The sequence below is a fragment of the Nerophis ophidion genome, linkage group LG07, assembly GCF_033978795.1.
Source record: "Nerophis ophidion isolate RoL-2023_Sa linkage group LG07, RoL_Noph_v1.0, whole genome shotgun sequence".
Taxonomy (NCBI): domain Eukaryota; kingdom Metazoa; phylum Chordata; class Actinopteri; order Syngnathiformes; family Syngnathidae; genus Nerophis; species Nerophis ophidion.
In genome coordinates this window covers 60360809-60377797 of record NC_084617.1, presented here as the reverse complement: position 1 = coordinate 60377797, position 16989 = coordinate 60360809, and the positions used below count along the sequence as shown (strand labels likewise).

Sequence of the window (16989 nt, the reverse complement as noted above, 5' to 3'; positions counted from 1 at the left end):
CTTTGTCACCCAGTGTGCCTTGCAGTTGTGTGCATGTTGCCGCGGAAGCCACACACAACATGATGCTGGACTGACAAGCAGATTGTACATATTGTAGTAGGCAACAAAGCTAAAGGCTTCATAGCACGCCCTACTACTTATTATCTGGGTGACTGCCGGCAGTCATTCAGGAGAATAATAGCGTCTCATATTGACTTCTTCGCTTTATGACACGGGTCTTAAATGGCTCTTTGAATGGCAAACGATACCGATCACAGAACCATGCATATCAAATATTTCCGGATGGTTCAACCGCCACCCGCCCGAATCTAATTAAAATCAATTTTTTCGTCATGTCAACCGCCCAACCCGCGGTTTATCCGCGGACTCCGCGGATGAGACCGCAAACAGCGCATCTCTACTGTACACCGTACAACCCTATTCCAGACTCAAAGATCCTTCAACCTATAACACAGATCATTGGTAAAATTCGTATCAAAATGTCAAACCAGTTTATAGTCTCGGGACTTGAGGCGGCCCATGTAGTCCTTTGACACAACTGTTGGGTTTCAGTTGTTTTGTTTGTGTAGCGTGTGTTCAGGTCCATAATGTGACAGGGTGAATATATTTATTTATTTAGGATGAACTAAATGGGAAACACACATGTGGGGAACTAATCCCAGTGGCACCATCATAGCGACCACAAACCACAAAGCCCTTTTCCGTCTTTCATCTTTGGTAGCTTCCATGATGATGCAGTCCTTTTTAGTCAGGCGGTATTTGCTATGCTGCTCTTTTCTCTTCCCTGCATACGTTTGTTATCACATTATGCATTGTACTAATGCATTATAGTACATCTGTCCGCCGTGTCTGAATGTCGGTTGATCATTTGAAAGGCAAGTCTCGGAGAGGAGGAGTCCGGATTCATTAGATATGCTGTGATGTCTCTATACAATTCTTTGGAGTTTGTTTTGTGTACGGCCTGCCGGATCTCGGGGGCCTCCGTGTGCGTATGTGTGTGTTTGGTTATGTGTCTTTGTGGCAGATGGCGGTCTGACTGCTGCAAAGTCATTATTTTTCATAGGATCATATTTTATCATAGATAATACATCTGGCACCAGCCTCTCTGTTATTTATTGTTTCTCGACACTTATCTAATTATTTTTTTTCTTTTCCGAGCTTTCTATCAACTCTACACTTTGCTTTCTTTTTCGTTCTCTGAGAATGATCACCCACCTTTGTGGCTAGATTTGTAAAATGGTAAAAAAGACAGCTTTTGATTACACTGCATGTATAATGACTATAATTGTGTGAAAGTGTAATGCAGACAACAGATGGCTCTAAGAGCATATTTAGCAACCAACAGATGTTTTGTACTTAAATGCTGACAAGGTACTTTTGACAAGAGTCTTTTAACTTAATGCTCTCATCTCTTCGCAGGTATTATTCATCAGATGAAAGGAGACTATGAGACAGCACTTAAACTCCACAAAACACACCTGGCCATTGCACAAGAGCTCAGCGACTATGCGGCACAGGGCCGGGCTTATGGCAACATGGGCAATGCTTACAATGCCCTCGGAGCTTTTGACCAGGCTGTTCGCTACCACCGCCAGGAGCTGCAGATCTCCATGGAGGTCAACGACCGGGCCTCGCAAGCATCCACTCATGGCAATTTAGCTGTGGCGTACCAAGCCTTGGGAGCCCACGACCGGGCTTTGCAGCATTACCAGAACCATCTCAACATTGCTCGCGAGCTCAGAGACGTCCAGAGCGAAGCACGGGCTCTTGGAAACCTTGGCAACTTCCACTGCTCGCGTGGAGAATTCCCTCAGGCTGTGCCCTACTATGAGCAGTACCTCCGCTTGTCCCCTGACCTCCAAGACATGGAAAACGAAGGGAAAGTTTGTCATAATTTAGGCTACGCCCACTACTGCTTGGGCAACTACCAGGACGCCGTTAAATACTACGAACAGGACCTCGCTCTGGCCAAGGACCTTCATGACAAACTGAGTCAAGCCAAGGCGTACTGTAATCTGGGCTTGGCCTTCAAGGCCCTGGGAGACTTTGCCAAAGCAGAGGAGTGTCAGAAATATCTGCTGTCACTTGCCCAGTCTCTAAACAATTCGCAGGCTCGCTTCAGAGCTCTTGGGAACCTGGGGGACATATTTGTCTGCAAGAAAGACGTGTCTGGAGCCATTCAGTTTTATGAGCAGCAGTTGGCCTTAGCTCATCAGGTATTACATAATACACACACACACACACATACTCACACAGCGGTACCTCAACTTACGAGCACATTGTGTTCCCTGACTAAACTTGGAACTCAAAGCACTTGTGTCTCAAAGCAACCCTAATTGAAATCCATCTAATCCAGGGGTGTCAAACTCAAATACAGAGTGGGCCAAAATTTAAAATGGAACAAAGCCACGGGCCAAGGTTGAACAAATTAACCTTTTAATAGGGACCCAAACAAGTTTTGCATTGAATATTGAACAAGCAAGGCTTATATAACTTTATAGTGACATGCAAAATCAAGTTTCAAATAATAATAATAATAATAAAAAATATCAATGGCATGTAAAAAAAAATCTAAATAAAAAATGAATGCCTCTTTTCTATTTGCAAGCTTCTGAGGGAAATGAACCTTTTCCACCGGCTAATAATACACTTGAAAATAAAATAACAATAATGAATGAATCAAACATTCAAGCTCCGAAGTAGCAAGAGAAAGTGCATGCATAAAAACGTTAATTATTGCTCAATTTGCTACACTGATTCGCTTTAACACTGAATATGGAACACGCAACGATTATATAACTTAATAGTGCAAAATCAACTTTCAAAAAACAAAGGAAAAACATATATAACATAAATATATTGAATACAATTCAAATAAAAAAATGAATGCCTCTTTTCTATTTGCAGCCTTCTGAGGTAAATATCAACATTAACTTTTTCTGCAGGCTAATGAATTTGAAAATATAATAACAATGCGGTGGTAGCCGGGGGGGTGTATTGTAGCGTCCCGGAGGAGTTAGTGCCGCCAGGGGTTCTGGGTATTTATTCTGTTGTGTTTATGTTGTGTTACGGAGCGGACGTTCTCCCGAAATGTGTTTGTCATTTTTGTTTGGTGTGGGTTCACAATGTGGCGCATATTGGTAACAGTGTTAAAGTTGTTTATACGGCCACCCTCAGTGTGACCTGTATGGCTGTTGACCAGGTATGCATTATATTCACTTGTGTGTATGTGTGTGTGTGTGTGGAAGCCGCATATATTATGTGACTGGGACGGCACGCTGTTTGTATGGAGGAAAACCGGACGTGACGGCAGGTTAAAGGTGCCTTTAAGGCTCGCCCCCAATATTGTTGTCCGGGCGGAAATCGGGAGAAAGTCGGGAGAACGGTTGCCCTGGAAGATTTTCGGGAGTGACACTGAACTTCGGGAGTCTCTTGGGAAAATCCGGAGGGTTAGCAAGTATGAGTATTAGCGGTGAATGCTGTATAGTACCGGCGGGCCAGCTCTAATGTTAATTTGATATTGCCTGTAGGGCCAAATTAAATTACACGGTGGACCAAATTTGGCTCGCGGGCCAGAGTTTGACACCCATGATCTAATCTGTTCTTTAACTTTAACATAAACCATGCCTTATAAAAAAAAATAAAAACTTTTTTAAAATTCATAGTGTTTAAAAAATATTAAAATAGCATGTACTGCAAACAACTACGGTAGTTTTATGAAATAACATAACATTTTTAGCATTTACCCCGAGGACCGGACTAACCCCTTTGGACTGCTTCTCCATCCAATGTTGCAAAGTCTGCTTATTATGAGCAACTTTTATTTATTTATTAAGGAGTTTCAAGAGAGATTGGCTTGTTTTTATCAGGACACCATCGGAGTAGGAAATCGCTGCTTACATTCCACACAGACTGATTGGAGTGACGGACTGGAAAAGTCTAGGGTTGACAACAAGCGATTTGTATTAGGGAAGTGACGATCGATCGGCCACTGATTGGTTTTGGCTTATTTTTGTGAAAACGTATGTGATCGGATATTGCCGTTTAATGCCGATCAAAAACGCCAATCCTCTATGGCTGACAAGTGGCGAGCAGCTACTTATGTGTTTCCATACACTATAGAGACGTTCACCTCCATTATGGCAAATACATTGCATTGTTTTAATATCTTAAGTATCATTATCATGTAATATTATCACTGGAGGATGAGGCTAAACATTTTACACACCAAAAGAAACCCAGGAGCATGGAACGTTAATAGCTGTGCTAACGTAGCTTGAAACAACATCAAGAAATAGGTGCTTAGTAAAACTTAAGAAGTGTAGAAGGACTCAGACATCAGAAAATAAACAGATATCAACAGAAAATTAACATTGTCACAGTCAGTACACGACATGTAAAAGGGGTGGGGGGGGACCCATTAATTGGTGGTGTCGATATTAAAGGTAGTATCAGTATATGATCGATGCAAACGTGATCTGATCGATATTTTCATTTTCTCAAAATAACCTATTTGTTGTTTTTGTGAATGTTCACAAACCGAGGGAATAATTGCCCCGGCACATAAGGATTTTAAGGGTAAAAAGGATTTAAATGAGTAGCAGATAGTTTTTGCTTTTGTTTAGTTATAGTTTACTGTTGACTTTGTTTTGATCAAACAATTGTATGAAATAAAAGACAATAACTAACTAGTTTAAATATTGTGTTGATATTCTTCAAGCTGTCAAATGTTACTCATCATAACAACATTTTTAAAATTGTCAGTTAATACATGTGATCGGTATTGGTATCGGCCGATCTCACTCATGGATGGATGATCATGGATGATTGACTGTAAATAATGTAAATAATTCAATATATACATTAGGGCTGCAAATCTTTGGGTGTCCCACGATTCGATTCAATATCGATTCTTGGGGTCGCGATTCGATTATATATCGATTTTTTTCGATTCAATGCGATTCTCGATTCAAAAACAATATTTTTCCGATTCAAAATTATTCTGTATTCTATTCAATGATTAGGATTTTAGCAGGATCCAACCCAGTCTGCTGACATGAGTAGTAGATTTTTTTTAAAAGCTTTTCCATCCATCCATCCATTTTCTACCGCTTATTCCCTTTTGGGGTGGCGAGGGGCGCTGGCGCCTATCTCAGCTACAATCGGGCGGAATTTATAATTGCAGATGACAATGTTTTATCAACTGATTGCAATAATATAAATTTGTTTTAACTATGAAACAAACCAAAAATATGACTTATTTTATCTTTGTGAAAACATTGGACACAGTGTGTTGTCAAGCTTATGAGATGCGATGCAAGTCTAAGCCACTGTGACACTATTGTTCTTTTATTTATTTTTTTATAAATGTCTAATGATAATGTCAACGTGAGAATCGCGATTCGTATTCGAATCGATTTTTTCCCACACCCCTAGTATATACTCTGATGATTAACTTGTGTGATGACTGTATTATGCTGATAGTATATATTTGTACCATAAATGTATTTACGTGGACCCCGACTTAAACAAGTTGAATAACTTATTCGGGTGTTACCATTTAGTAGTCAATTGTAAGGAATATGTACTGTATTGTGCAATCTACTTATAAAAGTTTCAATCAATCAAACAATCATTATCGGAACCGGCAGCGCAAAACCTTGATCGGAACATCCTTACTACGTATGTCTGTATAAAAAAAGTAATGCTTGACGTCCAGTTTGTTGAGTCAGGACTGGACAGATCAAACTCGAACAACATCTGCAGATTCTTAATAGTTTTAAGGATAAATGATCATCATGGACATCATAGTTTGTTTTTCTGATATGTTTTACCCCTTTGTCTTCTTTGAACTAACATTCTTGGGTTTCATGATGGGAAGGCTGGATTGTGTCAATCTCTGAGTGCCGCTCCCGGGAATCATATATGGTAATTTAACCCCCAATTCCAACCCTTGATGCTGAGTGCCAAGCAGGGAGGTAATGGGTCCCATTTTTATAGTGTTTGGTATGACTCGGCCGGGGTTTGAACTCACAACCTACCGATCTCAGGGCGGACACTCTAACCCAGGGGTTTCAAACTCAAATATAGAGTGGGCCAAAATTTAAAACTGAACAAAGCCGTGGGCCAAGGTTGAACAAATTAACCTTTTAATAGGGACCCAAACAAGTTTTGCATTGAACATTGAACAAGCAAGGCTTATATAACTTTATAGTGACATGCAAAATCGAGTTTCAAATAATAATAATAATAATTAGAAAATATCAATGGCATATCAAATAAAATTGAAATACAAATTTAATGCCTCTTTTCTATTTGCAGCCTTCTGAGGTAAATATCAAAATACGGCGTGGCGCAGTGGGAGAGTGGCTGGTTCAATTCCTACCTAGTACCAACCTCTTCACGTCCGTTGTGTCCTGAACAAGACACTTCACCCTTGCTCCTAATGGGTGCTGGTTAGCGCCTTGCATGGCAGCTGCCTCCATCAGTGTGTGAATGTGTGTGTGAATGGGTAAATGTGGAAGTAGTGTCAAAGCGCTTTGAGTACCTTGAAGGTAGAAAAGCGCTTTACAAGTGCAACCCATTTATTATTTATTTATTATATATTGTAGCGTCCCGAAAGAGTTAGTGCTGCAAGGGGTTCTGGGTATTTTTTCTGTTGTGTTTATGTTGTGTTACGGTGCGGATGTTCTCCCAAAATGTGTTTGTCATTCTTGTTTGGTGTGGCTTCACAGTGTGGCGCATATTTGTAACAGTGTTAATTGTTTATACAGCCACCCTCAGTGTGACCTGTATGGCTGTTGACCAAGTATGCCTTGCATTCACTTATGTGTGTGTAATAGCCGCATATATTATGCGAGTGGGCCTGCACGCTGTTTGTATGGAGGAAATGCGGACGTGACGACAGGTTGTAGAGAATGCTAAAGGCAGTGCCTTTAAGGCACAACCCTCAATATTGTTGTCCGGGTGAAAATCGGGAAAATGCTTGCTTGCCCTGGGAGATTTTTGGGAGGGGCACTGAACTTCGGGAGGATTGGCAAGTGTGAGAAATTGCGGTGTTACGAAAAGGGGGGGTAAAGGAGACGGATTCTAGGGACCCATCATGGAGGGGGGCCCTGAGAGGCCCCTGATGATGATGAAATTATGTGTTGGGGGCCCTGTAAAGATTATTTTCATGGGGCCCAAAATCCCTAGCGGCGCCCCTAGTTACAGCGGCACCACTGCTGTGTAATAACTGTAATGTTAATTTGATATTGCCTCAAGGGCCAAATTAAATTACATGGCGGGCCAAATTTGGCCCGCGGGCCAGTGTTTGACACCCATGCTCTAACCACTAGGCCACTGAGTAGGTGTATATAAATATAAATATTATAATTATAAATATTACTTTAACCGATGATGAAAATGCTGGTAACGCAAATCATGCTCGCATCCTAAAGCATAACAAAAAGCTGAAAATTACTCATAAACTGAGGTACCACAACAATTCTTCAAATGTCGTCAGTGGGATTTTTATGCTTATCCCACGCTTTGTGTCTGTTTTCAGGTGAAGGAGCGCAGGATGGAGGCCTGCGCCTATGCGGCCCTGGGGGCCACTTACAGACTTGTGCATAAATACGACAAAGCTCTTGGCTACCACACTCAAGAGCTGGAGGTCTACCAAGAGCTCGGGGACGTGTCTGGAGAGTGCAAAGCTCACGGTCACTTGGCGGCAGTCTACATGGCCTTGGGAAAGTACGCCATGGCCTTCAAGAGCTACGAAGAGCAGTTGGAACTTGGACAGCGGCTGAAGGATCCAGTTGTGGAAGCGCAGGTGTACGGAAATATGGGCATCACAAAAATGAATGTAGGAGTGATGGAGGAAGCTATCGGGTACCTGGAGCAACAGCTCGCTACTCTGCAGCAGCTGAGTGGTAATGAGGCAGTAATGGACAGGGGCAGGGCCTACGGGAACCTAGGGGACTGTTACGAGGCTCTTGGTGACTTTGAGGAAGCAATCAAATACTACGAACAGTACTTGTCAGTCGCTCAGAGTCTCAACCGTATGCAGGATCAGGAGAAGGCATACAGAGGCTTGGGAAATGGACACAGGTCAGTCTGTTTTGAATATTTTTACATCACATTAAAATGTATTGCAAATCGATTTACGAACTTAAGAGTTTTCCAATGGAAACAATGAAAATGTATACAGTGGGGCAAAAAAGTATTTAGTCAGCCACCGATTGTGCAAGTTCTCCCACTTAAAATAATGACAGAGGTCTGTAATTTTCATCATAGGTACACTTCAACTGTGAGAGACAGAATGTGAAAAAAAATCCAGGAATTCACATTGTAGGAATTTTAAATTATTTATTTGTAAATTATGGTGGAAAATCAGTATTTGGTCAACCATTCAAAGCTCTCACTGATGGAAGGAGGTTTTGGCTCAAAATCTCACGATACATGGCCCCATTCATTCTTTCCTTAACACGGATCAATCGTCCTGTCCCCTTAGCAGAAAAACAGCCCCAAAGCATGATATTTCTACCCCCATGCTTCACAGTAGATGTGGTGTTCTTGGGATGCAACTCAGTATTCTTCTTCCTCCAAACACGACGAGTTGAGTTTATACCAAAAAGTTATGTTTTGGTTTCATCTGACCACATGACATTCTCCCAATCCTCTGCTGTATCATCCATGTACCCATTTTGGTATAAACTCAACTTCTCGTGTTTGGAGGAAGAAGAATACTGAGTTGCATCCCAAGAACACCATACCTACTGTGAAGCATGGGGGTGGAAACATCATGCTTTGGGGTAGTTTTTCTGTTACGTGGACAGGACGATTGATCCGTGGTAAGGAAAGAATGAATGGGGTCATGTATCATGAGATTTTGAGCCAAAACCTCCTTCCATCAGTGAGAACTTTGAATGGTTGACCAAATACTTATTTTCCACCATAATTTACAAATAAATTCTTTAAAATTCCTACAATGTGAATTCCTGGATTGTTTTTTTCACATTCTGTCTCTCACAGTTGAAGTGTACCTATGATGAAAATTACAGACCTCTGTCATCATTTTAAGTGGAAGAACTTGCACAATCAGTGGCTGACTAAATACTTTTTTGCCCCACTGTATGTGACTGGGCTGGCACACAAAGGCAGTGCCTTTAAGGTTAAGTAGCGCTCTGTATTCCCCTCCACGTCTGTGTACACAGCGGCGTTTTAAAAAGTCATGAATTTTACTTTTTGAAACCGATACCGATAACTTTGAAACCGATACCGATAATTTCTGATATTACATTTGAAAGTATTTAATATCGACAGTCCGATAGTAACGGACACCTCTACTAGAGATGCGCAGATAGGCAAATATATCACCCGCAACCGCATCACCAAAGTCGTCATCCACCCGCCGTCCACCCAAACCAACATTTTATTAGAACCGCAACCGCCCGCCACCCGCCCGTTGAAATACATCAGAGGTTGGCCACCTTTACCACGTAAAGAGGTATTTAATCCCGTTTCACAGAGTAAAGAAGACAATGGGAGCCGCTAACGTTTGCTGCTAGCGGGGTGTATAAAATAGTCAGGATTTGTCATGGATGCAAAGGATTGTGGGTATTTGTTGTGTTGCGTTTATGTTGTGTTACTGTGAGGATGATCTCCCGAAATGTGTTTGTCATTCTTGTTTGGTGTGACTTCACAGCGTGGCGCATATTACTAAGAGTGTTAAAATTGTTTATATCACAACCATTAGTGTACTCTGTGTCACCCAGTATGCCTTCCAGTCGTGTGCGTGTGTCTGACAGACAGCACGTTGCTGGACTGACAAGCAGATCGTACCTGCTGTAGAAGGCGACAAAGCCAATGGCTTCATAACACGCCCTGATAATTATGAACTGGGTTAATAATTATTAACTGGGTGATTGCTGGCAGTCATTCTAGAGAGTGTATACGTCTCCTTTTGTCTTCTTCGTTTTGTGACACGGGACATAAATGGCTCTTTGAATGGTAAAGGATACCGATCCCTGAACCAAATATTACCGAATGGTTCAACCGCCACCCGCCCGAATCTAATTAAAATCTATTTTTTCGTCATGTCACCCGCCCGACCCGCGGTTTATCCGCAGACTCCGCGGATGAGACTATAAACCGCGCATCTCTAACCTCTACACATTATTCATCACAACTCACAAATCACAGCACAACTAAAAAATTAATTGAAAAAATACTTTTGGGTGTTGGCACCAATTTTCTTCAGCGGTTCAACCTGATGATAATTGTATTTACTAAATATTTCTAATCCTGCTTTGCATATTATTTTGTTCCGAGATACTCTCAGCAAAGCTGTTTTGCTAGAAGGATTGCTCGCTGTGTCAGCAGCACTAAAGCGGTCCTGGCCTTATCTTTATGCAAAGAGGTTTTGACACACGTCTAACCGAGGAAGTTTGCCCCCTTTTTTTATTTTTCCCTCTAACATTCCGTGTCTGTTTACCCTTTAGGTGTCGATGAAATTATACTGTAGCTTCCCAAAATGACTTGCTATGAGTTTCCTATTATAGCAAATGATTTCCTTTTTATTCGGTGTTGTCAGCGCTATTGCAATCACACGTGGTAGTATTAGACACGCACCAGTTCAGCGGGAAATAATAGTCGTCACTCACAAAGCTCTCTCATCTTCCCGACAGCTCACAGTCTAGCGTTTGTTATCGCGCAACATTAATTACACTGGAGAGTTTTATTCTTTTTGTATTCCCTTTGAACCAGCATCCTGCAATTGTTGATATCTCTTAGAATATGAAACGCGTCCGTTTGAAGGCTATGAAAGCCAATTAAAGGTTTAGAAAGGGACTGTCAACGTGTACTGTAGGATGTACAGCGCGCTGTGAAGGGGAGGCAGGCTTCCTTGACCCTTCTCATTGTAGAGGATGTCAAGCATAGCATATGTCAAATTTTATCTGAAATTATTTGCATTCTGCTCTGTTTACGTATTTGAAGAAGTGTCGTGCATTGCTGCTGTTTAATTTTCCTGAAGGAACTCTCCTGAAGGAATCAAAAAAAGTACTATCTATCTATCTATCTATCTATCTATCCATCCATCTATCTATCTATCTATCTATCTATCCATCCATCCATCCATCCATCCATCCATCCATCCATCCATCCATCCATCCATCCATCCATCCATCCATCCATCCATCCATCCATCCATCCATCCATCCATCCATCCATCCATCCATCCATCCATCCATCCATCCATCCATCCATCCATCCATCCATCCATCCATCCATCCATCTATCTATCTATCTATCTATCTATCTATCTATCTATCTATCTATCTATCTATCTATCTATCTATCTATCTATCTATCTATCTATCTTGGAAGGTCGGACGAAAACAAAATCATTTAAATCCAATTATCTGCTATGATCCGCTGCCCGGATCATCACATATTCTAGTTTTGTTCCATTTTATTCTGTTGTTTGACTTCCTTAGTTCCTGTTTGTACTGTCACCATGGTTGCTTATTAGTTCCACCTGCTACTCGCTGTTGATGCACACCTGTTTTGTTAATCGCCACCCTTATTTAAGCCTGCCCTTTTGTTCATTCGGTCTCGGATCCTAATTTGCTTACACGCAACAAGTGACGACTGCTATTTTCTACGTATTGACTCGCTAGCTTTCGCGCTACACTTTGTGTATCCCTAGCTCTCATGCTAGTAGTTTTTGTTTTGCCTGTTGTGCCCTTGTGCCAGTTTTCTGTTCATAGTCTATTTTATTAGTTAAATAAATCTTTATTTCTTACCGTACGCTGTGTTTTTGCCCGACCGCATCCACGGAAGAACGAATCCGGCATCACCATGCCCAGCAAGCGTTACATTATCCATTCTAAATACCAAAATATTTAACACAATTATTTTGTGGAGAATAATATGAGTTTTACATGCAATGTAATAAAAAAAAGGAAAGAAAACAAAGTATAAACGGATAAACAATCACGTAGCATCACTTTCACTTGTATTGTTAACTCTTGTTGACGCCACCTGAGTTCTTTCTCAGGCCCCTTCTAAACTAAGCCGGCTAAGGTTATCCAGGCTAAATCCCACCTAACCTTATCCTTTTCCAAATACACACAATGGTCGTTTAAAGGCCGACTGAAATGAGATTTTCTTATTTAAACGGGGATAGCAGGTCCATTCTATGTGACATACTTGATCATTTTACAATATTGCCATATTTTAGCCGAAAGGATTTAGTAGAGAACATCGACGATAAAGTTAGCAACTTTTAGTCGCTAATAAAAAAGCCTTGCCTTTACAGGAAGTAGCAGACGATGTGCGCGTGACGTCACGGGTTGTAGGGCTCCTCACATCGTCACATTGTTTACAATCAAAGAGCTATTTGGACCGAGAAAGCGACAATTTCCCCATTAATTTGAGCGAGGATAAAGATTTGTGGATGAGGAAAGTTAAAGGGAAGCACAAAAAAATAAATAAATAAATAAAAGGCGACGGCTCCAGGCGGCGGCAGTGGGACCGTTTCAGATGTAATTAGACACATTTAATTGGATAATTCTGGAAGATCCCTTATCTGCTTATTGTTTTAATAGTGTTTTAGTGAGATTGTAAAGTCATATCTGAAAGTCGGATGGCTGCGGTGAACGCCAGTGTCTCTGAGAGAAGCCGAGGAGCCAAGATCACAGCTGCCTTTTTGAGCTGCAGGAGGAAGTCGCGTAATCCACTGAAGTCTCCGGTAAAAGCCGACTTAATATCACAATTTTCCCATCCAAAAACTTGCTGGGTGACGTAGAGAAACATGTTCGCTTGACCGCTCTGTGTTAAAGCTTCACAACAAACAAATAAAACACCGGCTGTGTTTCAGTGCTAAAGGCAGCTGCAATCCACCGCTTTCCACCAACAGCATTCTTATTTATAGTCTCCATTATTAATTGAACAAATTGCAAAAGATTCAGCAACACAGATGTCCAAATTACTGTGTAATTATGCGATGAAAAGAGACGACTTTTAGCCGTAAGTGGTGCTGGGCTAATATGTCCGCTACAACCCGAGACGTCACAAACACGCGTCATCATTCCACGACGTTTTCAACAAGAAACTCCGCGGGGAATTTAAAATGGTAATTCAGTAAACTAAACCGGCCGTATTGGCATGTGTTGCAATGTTAATATTTCATCATTGATATGTAAACTAACAGACTGCGTGGTCGGTAGTAGTGGGTTTCAGTAGGCCTTTAAGACCCCCGCCTCCCCTCAGTCCGCCGGCGCAACGCCACCTAATAAATAAGTAAAGAACCAATGATTGTCACACACATACCTAGTACGCATGCGCGGAAAAATGCACACGTCATAGTCACCTCCAGTGTTGCTTTGTGTGCAAGTTCTTAAATATAACTTATCTGAACAATATCCAGTGTTGTGGTATTTCAATGAACTGAAATCCAGTGTGCTGTGGGGCTCTATTGCAGTGAATCACACCTGCAATATCATAAATGTATCAAATCTTTAACGGACACGTGAAAGTAAACAATGTAATAAAGAACATTTTACATCAATCAAACTAGGGCTCTAGATATCTGGTCAGGACACTCTTTTGCCTTCACCTTCATTGTCCATTCCTTTTTGGTGACTTTATATACGCTGGACCAAGACGTTGAGTCTGTGACATACATGGGCGACAACAACTGATACAGTCTGCTTTGCCAGTCCAAAAGCGTTTGCCGTTTTCCATAAAATAGGTTTGACACCACATCAAAAGTAGGGCTGTAGGAGGAGTCTGACTTGACTATTAACCTCGCAGTCCAATCGTCAGACATTAAGCTCCCTCGTCCCCCTGTGAGGGAAGCGACGTTAAGTACCTGCTGAGGCCCTACAAACTGCAGGTGTTTCAGGAGGATGAATCAATTGCCTTCACCATTAGTAAAATACTCCTGTGAGCAGACAAATAGTTTTAGGAGAGTAAGAGATCATTCTTATCTGTTTACAATTTTGGCTGTCATTAGAAACCAGTCGGGCTTCACGGTGGCAGAGGGGTTAGTGCGTCTGCCTCACAATACGAAGTTCCTGCAGTCCTGGGTTCAAATCCAGGCTCGGGATCTTTCTGTGTGGAGTTTGCATGTTCTCCCCGTGAATGCGTGGGTTCCCTCCGGGTACTCCGGCTTCCTCCCACTTCCAAAGACATGCACCTGGGGATAGGTTGATTGGCAACACTAAATTGGCCCTAGTGTGTGAATGTGAGTGTGAATGTTGTCTGTCTATCTGTATTGGCCCTGCGATGAGGTGGCGACTTGTCCGGGGTGTACCCTGCCTTCCGCCCGATTGTAGCTGAGATAGGCGCCAGCGCCCCCCGCGACCCCAAAAAAGGGAATAAGCGGTAGAAAATGGATGGATGGATAGAAACCAGTCGCTGTTTCCTGGTGTGACATCACACGTCTGAAATAGTGTCTCCGTGTGTTTTGACGTCCCAACATCTCTTATTATGTAAAAACTATTTGTCCGCAATAGTGTTGTCCTGATAGCAATATTTTGGTACCGGTACCAAAATTATTTCCATACATTTTGGTACTTTTCGGTACTTTTTTAATAAAGGGGACCACAAAAAATTGCAATATTGGCTTTATTTTAACAAAACATCTTAAGGGTACATTAAACATATGTTTCCTATTGCAAGTTTGTCCGTAATTGTTGTTTATTAGTAAGTAAACAAACAAAGGTTCCTACTTAGGGGCGGCATGGCATAGTGGGTAGAGCGGCCGTGCCAGAAACCTGAGGGTTGCAGGTTCGCTTCCCACCTATTGACATCCAAAAAAGCGCTGCCGTTGTGTCCTTGGGCAGGACACTTCACCCTTGCCCCCGGTGCCGCTCACACTTGTGAATGAATGATGAATGAATGATTGGTGGTGGTCGGAGGGGCCGTAGGCGCAAACTGGCAGCCACGCTTCCGTCAGTCTACCCCAGGGCAGCTGTGGCTACAGATGTAGCTTACCACCACCAGGTGTGAATGAATGCAGTGTGAACAATGCCAAAGTCTTTGACATATATTTGATAGTCTATTTTCTGTTTCTTCCTGCAGAGCTATGGGAAACCTCCAACAGTCGCTGGTGTGCTTCGAGAAGAGACTGGTGGTGGCTCATGAACTGGGCCAGTGTGGAGGCAAGGCTCAGGCCTACGGTGAACTGGGTGCACTCCACAGTCAGTTGGGCAACTACGAACAGGCCATCTCTTGTCTGGAACGTCAACTGGCCATCGCCCGCGACAACCATGATCGACTACTGGAGGGCGATGCCAGCTGCGGTTTAGGGGCTGTGTACCAAGCCATGGGAGAATATGAGACGGCGCTGAGATGCCACCAGAGTGACCTAGAGATCGCAGAGGAAACCGGGAGCCCCGCACGTCAGGCTCGCGCCTACGGGAATTTGGGCCTTACTTATGAGTCACTGGGAAACTACGAGCGGGCCGTTGTCTTCCAAGAGCAGCACCTTAGTGTGGCGGCTCAGACTAATGACTTGGCTGCCAAAACGCTTGCCTATGGAAGCCTGGGGAGAACACACCACGCACTGCAGAACTATTCCCAAGCTGTCATGTACCTGCAGGAAGGTGAGTAAGGCAGCAGTGAGGATTGCCTTTGTTGCCTGGGCTGATAGGCTTAGAGTTTGTGAATTCATGAATACGAAATTCACAGCCCATTTGATGCAAAGCCTTCGTTACATTTTTATTAGGATGTGTGTCTGTGTTTGTGTTTTTATGCTTAGGAATGCACCGGGGATTCTGGGTGTCTTTTATACATCTGGCTTGTCTCTTGCCGTATATGTATTCCGGTATTTGTGTCAATGCAGACCTATGCGGATGCATGCCAAAGCCTTTTTGTGCCACTTTCCGCAGATCCTGTAGCTCTTTACAGTCAGTTACCAAAATATCGTTTTCATACAGTGATGGATTTTCACCTGATGACAAGTAAAACCTTAAGCTTGGCCTTTTAGAGATTGATTATCTCTGCCAGTGTATATGTGTTAAAGGTGAGAGGTTTGAGTCCCCCATTTACGTGGGCTAAGTAGCCACTCCACCTGCTTCGTCCATACCCATAAACAGACCCCTCACTCAGGCATACCTATTGTGTTATGACCTAAACTCTGTTGGAATCCAACACAATTGCAGCTGCTCTTTGAGGTGAATCATATATTTCACGTTGCAGGGAGTGAATGTAAAGCGGGGTACACACATAAAGACAATCGTCCCGATTTCCCCCTTCTGATCAAAGCTTGATTGTTTTTGAAGATTGTCTTGTGGTCTGAGGTCTGTTAAGAGTGAATCGTTTGCGTTAATCGGCTACAAAACGGTTCAAGCCCAACAATATATGGGAAATGCAGACAATCTTGAGTCATCATTGCGTACATTGTGAAGTGGTAAAAAAGTAGCCAAACAGGAAGCTGAAAAAAAAGTTTGAGAACGTACACACCTCTGGCTCGTTTGGTAGATTATATAAAAAAAACATGTTTATGTTGTCTCCATGATATTTTCCAGTCATTTCAGTCATCAAAGATAGTCCCAAGAACATCATCATTCCCTCTTCTCGTATGGAGGAATGCAACAATAATACATTTAGAGTGCATGACTGTCTGAGTAATAATAACAGTTTCAGACGAGCACAATTATTATAGATTATGATACATTTTACAACCAAAAATGCATAAATTCACATGGACATTCCTTAGCATAATCAAGTGAATGGTACAAAATTATAGATATAAACAAAAAGTATTATTAATAATACATTCATGAATTAGATCATTAATCATAATATTACTAATATAAGACTAAGATGAACTTTATTGATCACCCAGGGGAACATTTTACTTAAGTGGTTAACAAAACTGTTATTGTCATCAACGGTCATTCTTTCCTATTTATTCATTTTAAATAATATATTTTATATTGTGTTAATGATATCAATCAATCAGTCAATCAATGTGTATTTATATAACCCTGAATC

At 42.0% G+C, this 16989-nt stretch overlaps 1 protein-coding gene across 3 annotated transcripts in view; it reads left to right on the top strand.

Annotated features, from left to right (window-relative positions):
- Positions 1 to 16989, top strand: part of LOC133556628 (tetratricopeptide repeat protein 28-like) — a 655127-nt gene that overhangs the window by 544905 nt on the left and 93233 nt on the right. For all 3 annotated transcript variants that reach the window (XM_061906744.1, XM_061906745.1, XM_061906746.1), the window contains 3 exons: positions 1420 to 2216; positions 7547 to 8091; positions 15073 to 15596. In XM_061906744.1, coding sequence (XP_061762728.1) covers positions 1420 to 2216; positions 7547 to 8091; positions 15073 to 15596 — 1866 coding nt within the window. The remainder of the gene's footprint in view (positions 1 to 1419; positions 2217 to 7546; positions 8092 to 15072; positions 15597 to 16989) is intronic.